The sequence below is a fragment of the Silurus meridionalis genome, chromosome 6 (assembly GCF_014805685.1).
Source record: "Silurus meridionalis isolate SWU-2019-XX chromosome 6, ASM1480568v1, whole genome shotgun sequence".
Classification (NCBI taxonomy): domain Eukaryota; kingdom Metazoa; phylum Chordata; class Actinopteri; order Siluriformes; family Siluridae; genus Silurus; species Silurus meridionalis.
This window is the reverse complement of record NC_060889.1, coordinates 29,000,810-29,013,182: the sequence shown is the minus strand read 5'-3', so window position 1 is coordinate 29,013,182 and position 12,373 is coordinate 29,000,810. Positions and strand designations below refer to the sequence as shown.

The 12,373-nt window shown below is 35.5% G+C and overlaps 2 protein-coding genes across 2 annotated transcripts in view; one reads left to right on the top strand and one right to left on the bottom strand.

Moving 5' to 3' along the window:
* LOC124387347 (obscurin-like) overlaps positions 1-3,594 on the top strand; it is a 402,170-nt gene extending 398,576 nt beyond the window's left edge. The window contains exons 14-20 of the mRNA XM_046851649.1: positions 706-825; positions 1,463-1,555; positions 1,725-1,799; positions 1,916-1,990; positions 2,124-2,207; positions 2,591-2,646; positions 3,033-3,594. Coding sequence (XP_046707605.1) covers positions 706-825; positions 1,463-1,555; positions 1,725-1,799; positions 1,916-1,990; positions 2,124-2,207; positions 2,591-2,646; positions 3,033-3,035 — 506 coding nt within the window. The 3' untranslated portion in view covers positions 3,036-3,594. The remainder of the gene's footprint in view (positions 1-705; positions 826-1,462; positions 1,556-1,724; positions 1,800-1,915; positions 1,991-2,123; positions 2,208-2,590; positions 2,647-3,032) is intronic.
* A 1,755-nt stretch (positions 3,595-5,349) lies between these two features.
* On the bottom strand, positions 5,350-11,496 carry LOC124387378 (high affinity immunoglobulin gamma Fc receptor I-like). Its single transcript, XM_046851709.1, has 6 exons — positions 11,463-11,496; positions 10,364-10,660; positions 9,709-9,792; positions 6,700-6,948; positions 6,334-6,450; positions 5,350-5,879 (listed from the first exon to the last, which is right to left on the bottom strand). Exons 2-6 carry the CDS (start codon positions 10,425-10,427, stop codon positions 5,842-5,844), a joined length of 552 nt encoding a protein of 183 aa, XP_046707665.1. The 5' UTR covers positions 10,428-10,660; positions 11,463-11,496; the 3' UTR covers positions 5,350-5,841.
* Positions 11,497-12,373: the final 877 nt, after the last annotated feature.

The window sequence follows — 12,373 nt, the reverse complement described above, 5'->3', positions numbered from 1 at the left end:
ATCCTGTCAACATCACAGTTCATGGTGAGAAATAACTGAGTAATAATCAAACAGGGACGTCAGAGAACATTTGATTTCTCGCTGTTTATGTTGATTACTGCAACTAATTCATTTTCGATTTATGTTTAATGTTATGATAATGAAATTGTGTCTGTAATGTAGATGTACAGTACATGTAGATGTAGATGATGGAGTGGAAAGGAAGAGCATAGAGCTCAGTACTGTCATCTGTGAACGTTTCTCTGTACACACTCTTCACTTCTCCAGTCTCACAAAAAACTTTGTTTACAATGAATGACACACTCATTTTTAATGCCCATGTTCACTGATAGCGCTTTGTGCACTCAGGAGTGCCGCCCTCACATGCTTTATTCAACATTATGTTTAGACAGCAGTGTTTTTTTATACGCTACATGCATTTTAGAAGATTTTAGAAGATCCTCTTGATGTTTTCACTCAGCTCAGTTTGCAATCTGCTTTACTTTCATCATTTGTTGTGAAATACTTCTAAATCACTTTTATTTATCTGCTCATTAGTACAACATCCACTAGGCTGAAGAATTATTCTGCCACTGAGCATCTTCACTACATTAGACACCATCACTGACTTCTCCAAACTTAATTACAAATTTAACTTTATTTTTATTTTATTACAGTGGAGTTTATATGTGCAGTGTTAAGATATTTTGTCTTCTGTTTTTCTAGTGTTGGATTCTAGACCCAGTGCTGAAACAGTCGGATTGGCTGTTGGACTGAGTTTGTTTTTATTGTTCATTGTTTTGCTGATTTTAATGATCCTGCTGTGGTTCTACAAAATGAAGAAAGGTAATAATTACTTTTGCTAAAGTATGGCCATATATAAATGACAAAAACAGTTAAAGGTTATTTGCTGAAAGGCAAAACATACTGACACTCACTAAATTTAGAAATGCCTGCTGTAATTTTGTAAACACCACATCATTTTAATTATTGAATACTATTATTATAAACCCAAAACTTGTTTTTATGTTATAAAAATGACATTTTTGTTTTCTTTCATTTGTTTCATTGCATCTTTATATTTAAGTTGTAAAACATAATTTTGGGGAGGTGGTAGCCTAGTGGATAAGGCATTGGATCTTGAATTTGGGGTTGTTGAGTCCTGGTCATACCAGGCTGCCACGCTTGGGCTCTTGAGCAAGGCCCTTAAGCCCCCATGGGTGCTTGGTTGTGGGAATGGGTATAAAGTCTGGAATGTGGAAATGGGTATAAAGGGCTGGCCATTGAGCTATATATATATATATGACATGCAATATACAGTATACTGTATATTGCATGTTATCTTTCTTATTATTATAATTATACATAATTAATATTTGTTTCTGTTTTTAATGTATATTTAAAATTTTGTTGTCTTTCTGTGTAATTTAAAGGTGTTATTATTTACACCCTGTTCAGATGTAGAATCTGTTTCTCTCTATAGAAAAGCAGTTGGAATCCAGTCAAACATCAGAGCAGAATCAGAGGCGATCAGGAGCTGAAGACTCTCAGTCAGGATACACACCACTTCAGACTGGTCAGATTCTGTCTCAGTGAATGATTATTTCTGCATCTGTTCATTTATAAATATAAATAATCTCCCTTTTATTGTAATTAACCTCACTGTTAATTTAGATATTGTATTTAGTATTTTTCTCTGTTTTCTATAAAAAAAAGATGAAGTCAAGTCATGTTTATTTCTTTAGCACGTTTCACAACGGATATTGTCTCAAATGAACACCTTTATGTCATAGTGGATCAGGCAGATACTAGTTTAACAGGTTAATGTTTTATTTTGGACATTTCCTCTCACTATTGGAGACATAACTGTAGATGAACTCTATACAGTAAAGTTCAGAAGTGTCCTGTAGTGATTAACACACTGCACTGTGTTCAGGTGAAGCTGCAGCTCAGAGCAGTGAAGTTACTTACACACAGGTCATGAAGAAAAAGAAGACAAGCAGGAAGAATGGTGGAGTGATTTTAATGCTAAATTATGCTCATTTAATACATATATTAAAACACAAAACTGGCAAGTAATCGCATTCAGTCATGTATTATACTACTAAAGATCATTGCCATGGTTTTTTTCTTTGTTTCTGCAGGTGCTGATGCTGAACTCGGCATGAATGATGTGACTTATGCTGAGGTTCAACTAAAGCCCATTCAAAAAGTGCAGAGTGCACAAGGTATGATGAATACAAGTATAATGAATAAAACACTCTGTTTGGTACAAAGAAAAAGGTCTATATATGTCCCTATAATATTCCCTACGTTGTTTTGATTAATTATGATAATATGTAATTTGTATTACTTTTAGTTCAATTTTATATTGAACTTATAAATAGTTATAGTTTAGGCCTTTTTTCCCTATCTTTAAATTAATAGGGAAAAAAGCAGCTTCTTATGTTTTGAAGATACTGCAAATTCTTTTCAAATCCATGTGAATAAGCTGTTAATATAGAAACAATAATTTACTACAATGTGCCTGAAAACACCTCCTAAACAGACTTCGGAATTAAACAGTTCTGTAGATGCTCTGTAGGTTCATTTGTTTCTTGTTCCCAACTAGAAAAGACCAGTGTGGGTGATGATACTGTATACTCAGAGCTGCATCATAGTATGAAGGTAAATCTGATTGCATTTATAAAAGATTAAAAGAAAATCCATTTACTATGAAGTAAGAAATGTTTAAATATTTGTATTCATTTATTATTTTTATTTTATACACAAAAACCTGCCTCTTAAAATCTGTAATGACTGAAGCGGTCATACATGTTATTTTGGTAGCTGCCTTCACAACTTTACTACATCCTGCTTGGTCTAGTGTATGCCATAGTATGTTGTAAACATTTAAAATACTAAGCAGACAAAAAACCTACTCAATTGATGCTGAAGTCTGTAATATTAATTCAAGCTGTTTAGTAATGTGTATCACCATTGATAGTAATAACAGGAGAAAAGTGTTTTTATAACCATATTAATGCAACCATATGCATTTACTTTCTCTGCAGTGAGCCATGTGTCTGTCTAGACTGATGAAGCTACAGACAGCAAAGCGATAGTTAAACAACCCCCCCCCAGCGGCTTTTTTTGCCCTTATTACGATGACTTTCCAGGAGAGTTGGACCTGCTGAAAAGTCACAGGAAACCAGACACTGTGACTGAAAAGAAAATATTGCTCAATTCCGATCTTTATATTAATTTTTCAATAGTATGTTTGCGTATACAGTATATGGGCTTCAAATTCATGGGTTATTGCAAGGGGCAAATGGAAACCATTTAATCTATAATGGTTTAATGGGAGAACTGTTCAGTACAGAGGCAAAAAAGACATGTTTGGCCAGATTCAATCTTTTATCTATGTCTCAGACTTTAGAATAGAGTTTCAGAGAACAACATGAATGTAATCTCTGTAGATGTTAAAAGATGCAAGTTATCATTATGAAAATAATTGTGTAACTATTTCACTTGTTGAATATAGTTAATGTTTCGTAGTAGCCTATGTTATTTACATAATGCACTTACCATGTATTCACTGTGTAGATTTTAAGTAAAAACAATTTCCATTCAAAATTTAGTTTTTCTCTTTACCATTTTTCTTTTACATGTGTCATTTATAGTTGGTCATATTTTAATGTATACATTAATTACAATCATTTATCCAGTCATGTTCGGGTTCAGCTTGTGTAAGTACAAGATGCTAGTACAAGCACTATTTTCTTTTTCTCCTTGAAAACATATAAAAAAGTGTTCTTGATCCCCACTGTGGCCAGATAGAATTTTTTTATTAATAATATCTAAAATAAAATCTGCTTAACTTGTCTCCTGTTCTGTGTTTTTGTTAGGACCTTTTGTTTTGTTTTTGGACCTGTGTTTTTAAACTGTTTTTGTTCTGTGTTTTAGTCTATTTTTGGGTTCGGCACTGTTGTGTTTTGTTTTGTTTTTGTTGACCTGCTGCCTGGGACCTCTCCACCCCGTGGGCATTTATACCATCTGTCAGGGCCCGAGTGGGATGCCATGAACAAGTATATACTGGAATCTTTCTCTGCCGGTATCTTTTGCCCTTCCAACTCCCCAGCTGGGCCTTTTGTGGAGAAGAAAGAGAAGACCCTCTGCCCATTTATAGATTTTCATGGGCTCAACACCATTATGGTCAATAACCGTTACCCTCTGCCACTTATGTCTTCAGTGTTTGAGCTCCTTCAGGGGGTCACTATCTTCACGACGTTGGACCTGCTGAAATGCTTATCACCTGGTTCGCATTCTGGAGGGGGAAGAGTGGAAGACCGCATTTAACATTAAACATATGTTACATGTCACCACTACCTCCTTCTTGGGGTTCATACTATCAGCCGGCAAGATACAAATGGACCTGGGCTGTATCCAAGCAGTCAAGGAATGGCCTCACCCTGATTCTCGCAAGCAGCTACAGAGGTTCCTGGGATTCGCAATTATTGCTGTTGGGAAAAACCACAAACCCCATGGCCCTGCTATTATTTAGGCCAGAAGGTCTGGCTGTCCACTCAAGACCTTCCTCTCAAAGCTGTCTGCAAGAAACTCACCTGACACTTTATGGGACTTTAAAAGTTATCAACCCTGTGGCTGTCTGACTCAAACTCCCCAGAGTCCTCCGGATTCACCAGACCTTCCGTGTTTCCCATCTCAAGCCGTCTTCGCCTGCTCCTCCAATAAAGAGAAAGGAAGAGCAGATGAAGACTGTTCTAAATCTTGGTTTTAAATAATCTGCTTGACAAGGTGATAATTCTGGGTAACTGAGTTCTGGTGAGGAATTTATCCAGCAGGGATTACAATTTAAATCTTGTATTTCATTTAATAAGGAGCTTTTAATTGCTTGAATCACTGCCACTGCTACAGTGTTAATTTCCTGTGTTGTGTTTTGGACATTTTCACTGTAATGTTAGTCCTGTACATCAGTGTCTGTTTGATTCCTCATTTACTCCTTAACTTTACTGTACTGAGATCCTTTAGTTACACTGAATAATAGTGCAGGATCCAGTGATCCCCTGCTTTTACCACAACACTTTATTAATCCTATGTGGGAAATTCCAATATTACATCAGGAGACAAGAGACCGACAAGAAATTAATACTTAAATTAAAAGCAATAAAAATAAAGTAGGCAATGTTAATCTTTGTATATTTTTATATATTTTTTAAATATATATAAATATATGTATATAAAAATACAAAATGGTGAACAACTACACATTAATAATGACAAGAGCTTTTCACCAACTGCTGTTTACAGAAAATACATCCTACACTGGAAATTATTTCACTGCACATTTTCATTTTCAACTTACGCACTTTAAACCATAAAATTCTTGTGAAATTAAGCATATCTCACTAGTGCATGTCCTAGCACACAACACACCTGATTGTGCAGGTCACCATGTTGGTATTAAACTCACTTAAACAGCAGACACATTTATTTCCCACATGGTATTTTGCAGAAGCACAACTCAACCCTCAGTCAATGCATTAACATTTTCTCTTGAACAAAATATTTGTAGAGAATATTTCCACATATTGTTTACTTTGTTTTGCTTAAGCAGCATGTAGGCTTTATTTCAGACTGCACACATGGTAACTTTTACCTCATGAAGAGTTTTGCAGGCTTCAGCTAAATAAATCCATTCAGAACAACAATGATGTCTATAAGATGCAAATAACATCATGGCATTAAAATGACAAATCAGTATTATTTTAAAATCCCAACAAAACACTAAAGAATGTGCAATAATGAAATGATTTGACAGTGAATGCATCCTCTTTTAATAGATGATCTTTGTTTACTCTTCTATGACTGATTCTCAATTCTGTCTTCATCAGTGTGAGCTGTTAAAGAAATTTACAATGACATTTAGATTACATTTGGTCTCGTCCCAAACAAAGAATAAACAGGGTTTGTTCAAATGCTTATGAAAGACAGCAAAGTGATGAGTCACAGTGCATCAGGAAAATTGTGTTAGAAAATAATTCATTTAGTCATCTTCAGTAACAGCAGAACGTAGTTCAGAGATGGCTGTTACTATGATGGAGAAGACAGCACATCTTATCAAATACACTTCTGCACTATTTTTACTTAATGTATCTTAGTAAAGGTAAAATGGAACCACAATTCAAGCATATATCACATGTGAATTTTATATCATATACTTACATTTAAATATTACTGTAACTGCATTTAAGAACAATTGCATTTACACTTAAGATATTCATCTAAAATGAATATTTTTCTTGTGCTAATTATAGTTGTTCATTGTGTGAAATATACTGTAAGAGTTCTTACCTCGAGCTCTGTAACATTTGACCAGCAGAATGATGGTGATCAGCAGATATGGAGATGCCGTCACTACACTACTGATCAGCATGAGCACTGAGAATGGAGCTTCTACATGTGATGGACCAGATACAGAATACAATAATAATTATAATATCACTTTATTCATGCTGAACTGAACATGTTTAGTTTAAACTGCAGCACAAGCAAAGTCTAGTCATGTTAATTTCTGGAAACAGGAGTAACATGGCATGTGAACACACTGCATTTTGTACACAGATTAAGATAAACTACACATTATAGGTTACATTATGTAGGGATACTGAGTTCCGCTTATTAAGTCACAGTTAAACAAATATAAAATGGATTTCTCACGTCTGACTGAGATCCAGCTGTTCAGTGATGCTCCTCTCTCTGTGTATTTACAGTAGTAGAATCCTTCATCTGACTTTGAGACTTTATGGATGATCATCTCTCCTGTAGTCTGGTTCTGGACGACTGATCCATCTTTATAGAAATCAGCTCGGAGGTTTAAGGGTTTGGTGTCGCGATATAAACAACGTAGAGTCAGAGGATCTCCCTCAGTCACAGGATAGAGAGGACTCTCCAGGATCACATCACCATCTAGAAGTGTAAACATTACATTAATGTGTTATCACTATTTAATCTATATAAAACCTAACATTTGTAGCCTGAATTATGAAAGCATTGGATCTGATATTTTGCTCATAATATCTCAAAATCAGCTCAAAAATAGATGGAAAGTGACAATATCAAGTGGGAAAGCTACCGTGTTTTCTTAAATACATGAAACTTGATAGACCACATTATGCTGTTTAAACTTTATGGTTAACAGTGTGTAGGGGTGGCACTCCTGAGTGCACAAAGCAGTGTCGGTAAATACAGCCATACAAATTAGGTCAGGGTGCCATTAATTGTGAACTAAGGTATTTGTGAGACTAGAGGAGTGAATGGGGTGCAGATAAACTGTCACATATGACAGATGTTTTGAGTTATTTTCCCCATCTTTCTTCACCATCTACATCTTTACTTATGAGTGAAGGTGAAACACACTGCACTTTGCATGTATTTTTAATGATGAAACTCATTGATATGTAACAGTTTGGCACTTTACACTCTACATTAAAGACACAATTTAAAGCCATGGCCAAAAGTTTTAAGAATGACACAAATATTATTTTTCACAAAGTCTACTGTCCCAGTTTTTATGCTGGTGATTAGCATATACTTCAGAATGTTATGAAGAATAATAGAATTGTTTTAAATTTATGAGCTGACCGATATGCACTCAAAGACTCTTGCAGTGCCCAAGCACAGCAATATTAATGTGGATAGTGTGCCCCATAGAACAAAAAACAAAAGACCAAACAAAAATCTAACTCTGACTGCAGAACCTCTCAAATAATACTAAACTGCAGCAGTTGTGGAGGGAAGGTATGTAACTTATCATCAGCAGTACCATAAATGTAATAAATGAAACCATTTTAAAAAGTGCTGCAAGACTACATCAACATTGAATAGACAAAGAAAAGCAATAAATCAGCTCAAAGCAAAGGGAGATTCCAAAGACAGTACAGAGGAGTCATTCTATGTGGATGATGTGTCAGTTGAAAAGACTGCTATACAAACAGTGAAATAGGAATTTCAAAATCCGAACTAATCAGCACAATGCACATCAATGGACAGTCAGTTGATTTCAAGATTGACACAGGAGCTGTCAGGGTCTGGAAATTTTTTGGGTTTGTTTTTGCTTTAGCCACCAGATGCCGCCACAGGGCCACTATCCCCTACTCCCTTATCCCTTACACGCTAGCCCCTAACTGTTTAATGTCTCCCACCTGCTCTTTGTTAATGTTGTCTATTTAAGTGGCCCCTTTTGCCTTGGTCTTTGTTGGTTCATTATATTTGTCTTCACTTTTGTTGTGGTACAGGTGTCATTATTTTTGTTGTGGTTTTGTCTGTCTTGATATTTGCATTTGGATATGTGTGGGTTTGTTTGTTCTGTTTAGTGAGTGTCTTTCAATTTTGTTTGATTTCTTTGTCTGCTGCTTTTCTTAAATTTTCTTTAGTCTTCTGTCTTACTGAGTCTCCTGGCTTCTCTAGTCTTCTGGCTTTTCTTTTCTTCCGAGTTTTCCCAAGCCTCCAGTCTACTTGGGTCTCCTTGTACCTCCTGTCTTCCTGAGATTCTTCTTCCTGTTTTGTCATTACTTATTTGTATTTTTGTTATTTTGTTTTGGTAAACCCACTCTGCCTGTGTTGTTTTGTTTTACTTTTTTTTGAGCTGTTTTTTACACATTGTTTTCATTAAAGAATAATGCCATTGCACATCTAGTGTGTCTCTGCAGTCCCTGTGGCAGACTGCTGGTGTCTGCCACTCGCTCTAGCGACTAAAGTTGGGACCCACTTTCGCACCTGACAGAATGAACCAACAAAGATCAAGTCAAAAGGGGCCACTTACATAGACAACACTAACAAGGAGCAGGTGGGAGACATTAAACAGTTAGGGGATAGGGGCCCAGTGGCGGCATCTGGTGGCCAAAGCAAAAACTAACCGAAAAAAAATGTCCAGAACCTGACAGGAGCCTAATGTAATCTCTGAATCGTTGGTCACAAAGATTAAGAGAAATGCGAAATTGAGTTCATCAAAGAACACAAAGCTTGTAGCCTATGGTGGTAAGAATTCCCACAGCAAAAATATTATTCTATGTAACACGGTCAGGCAATCTCAAGATCTAGCCCAAAATCAAAATCTAATAAGTTGTTTGTAGTTGGTAAAATATTCCAAACAGACTTACTTAATTTAGAGTGAAATGTTTACTGTGTTATCTCTGAAATGTGACCTTTGAATGACAACAGTTTTTGTTGAGACATGCTTTAACAGGGTTTTCCCTCGGATTTAACCATCTGTGGATTAACCTGTGGATTTACCTTGGATTGTGTATTTCGTTATATTGAACCTTTCTGTGGATTTATCTGGGTTCATTGGAACGAAGTTTTTTGTGTTTTGCTGCCTTTCTCTTTTGGTATTAAAACCTTAGTTCTGTCAAGCTTCAGTTTCCGTTCCTTTTTCCAGCCTACTAACTTTATTATACCATACTAACAGCTGACAAAAATATCTAAACACTATAGCAGCAGACTTCTGAAAAGTAACATTTGTCATTCTTGAAACTTTTGTCCACGTTTTTGTCTGTAGCAGTAATCACTCAAAACATAAAAATGTTCTCTGATGTCCCTGGTTGATTATTATACAGTCAGTGATTTCATTTTATCTTTATCAGTGTGAATATAAGTGAACTTGGTCAACTCTGAAACTTGTGAAATATTTATTTTCCTCTAACACCACCACACTACATGAAGACTCACCATGCACTGTGATGTTGACAGTTGACCGATGTCCTTCAGTCAGCCAGTTCTGTGGAGCTACAGTCAGTACTGCCTGTGGTCTCTCTGTTACACAGGAAAACAAAGTTCTGTATTTTGTAAATACATTTTAGTAAATACAGATTCTGTACTTCTGTACACTACTGACAGGGGCAGGTGAAGTGTCTTTATACCAGCTGTACTGCCAATTAGACACACTGTCATAACATGATGAATTTGTTCATGTATTTCAGTGACTGTTACAAAAGTACTAACTAAACTACACGTGTTTTTTTTTTTTTGTTTTTTTTTTTTAATTTTTTTTTTTTTTGTTAATTGACATGTTGCAATCCCTTATCAGGAATAATAACAAATCTGTATTTTTTAAATGACAAGAATTGGAACAGAATCCAGAATTTAAGATATGTAGTTTATTACAAGCATTTCTGCATTTCTGTTTCTATGCAGATATAAAAATATTTTTAAAAGCTTGTATTTATTCATTTCCAGGTGGTTTATTTGTTAATAGTGCCTGTATTTTTTTTCTAGATTACCGGTATTCCAAATATAGAACAAGAAATTGCAATAATTATGAAATAGTTGATATTCAAATCCTTTCTTACTTTAAACCTGTTATAAAATTTTAATCATGCCATACCTCTTACTGTAATCTTGAGAGGTTCACTGTATTCTGTGTAGTAGTAGTTGTTATAGTAGTACATGGAGTAGTGAAATTTGGATCTCCTACGTGCGCGACACAGGTACGCTGTTTCCCCTGCTTTATCGACCCTAACTTTAAATAAATTTACAGGTTCACTGTTTAGAATCTGTATCCACTGATTATAATAGAGAAACTCCCATGGAGTCGTCCATTGCAGGTCACAGCTCAGAGTGATAGTGTCTCCAGTGTAGATGGCGCTCTGCTGATTCACTCTCAGAGTTGGTTTGGGTTTTGCTGTTGGTATGAAGTTATGGAGAGTGGCAAAGTTTTAATGCAGACACATTTTGGGGCGCACACTGATAAAAAGAGTTACATATTTAACATGTACAGTAATTCAAAGTTTATATTGTATAAATGTTTGATTTACTCATCTAATTAAAATATATACACTTAATTTGTATTTAACCCTCATAACCTTCTCTACCATTTTCACTCACACACCAATAGTGAACTAGTTTGGTGTGCTGATTCATCACTATTACTTTGTCTAACCATAAACACAGTCATTTGATCATAATTCAGGTCCAGCTCATTGTTGGGTTTGTGTCACCTGTTCATGTCAGTGAATGCATGGCTCGAAACCAGATTGGCTGTGCATGAGGTAAGAGCACTGGCACTCTGCTATAGGGGAGTGAATAAACCTCAACAGAGGTTGATGATAAGACCATGTTTATTACAGGAGAAAGAGAAAACAACGAAAGTGGGAAAATGAGCTAAACAAATATCCCAAAAACCCAGAGAAAACAATATATACAAATTTTTGATCACACAGTGTTCCGTTTTTATATGTTACTACAGAAGCAGTTTAATACATAACGAAGTGATGGATCAATAACTAAACTTTACTAACGGCAAATTTAAAAAAAGAGTTAAGTTTTGTTGATAAAATGTGAAAAGCGCAACCATTATTATTATTTTTTCTTTAAAAGTTATTATTGTGAATTTGATAAGAACACGATCTGGTAAGCAATAACCTATTAACAAATTGATCAATTCTACACCACTTTCTCAGCTCAAAAGAAAAAAAATTAATCACCTTGGGCATGAGCCACTGGTGTATGTGAAACCAACACTGCAAAGGGAACAGAAACAGAACAAATTATGTAAACATTAGAAGCATTTAGTCTATTAATTGAAAAACTACATTGTAAATGCATCAAAATCACAAGATTCATTTGTATTCAGAAAATCTATACTACATTTATTAGAAAGAATAAAGTCATTATACATTGCAAATTCATCAAACTTTAATTCATTTGTTATTTGTAATACAGTTCAGGCCTATTCATATTATTAATATTGTACTCCACTCTTCTGGAAGATGTTTCACTAGATTTTGGGGTGTGCTTGTGGACATTTTATTCATCTGCCTCAAGAATGTTAGTAAAGCCGGGTCTGATGTAGGTGAGGTGAGGAGGCCTGGGGTGCATTCAGTGTTCCAGCTCTATAGCAGGCCACTTAAGATCTTCCTATCCAAACCATGACAACTATATCTTTATAGAGCTGGCTTTGAGCACAGGGGCATTGCCATGCTGGAACAGGTTTGGGTTTCCAATTTCAAGTGAACACAAAATTTAGTGTGGTGTCAATTGGTGCTTGATCTAAATCTCATCTCGGGTCTTTAGAATGGCACTCGGTTTGAACTGGTTGGTAAGTATGGTGATTATCTTGGTGACAGTTAAATCAGTGCATTTTGTGATGTAATCTAAGTTCAATGGTCCGTGTGATCACTGTTGGTGGCTGCAACATTAAACACGCTCTAGTCTAAGGCAAAGAGGCAGTGCTGAGGCAACAACATCTGGCCAGTGTGATTTCTTTTTTTTTTTTTATATATATATAATTTGAGTTTCAGAAATGGTCGGTATGCTGGAAGAAGCAAAACAGATTTGAATCAAGTACTTAAGATGAAAGTGGAGTAGAACATTTTTTCTGTTGGTTTACCCAAGT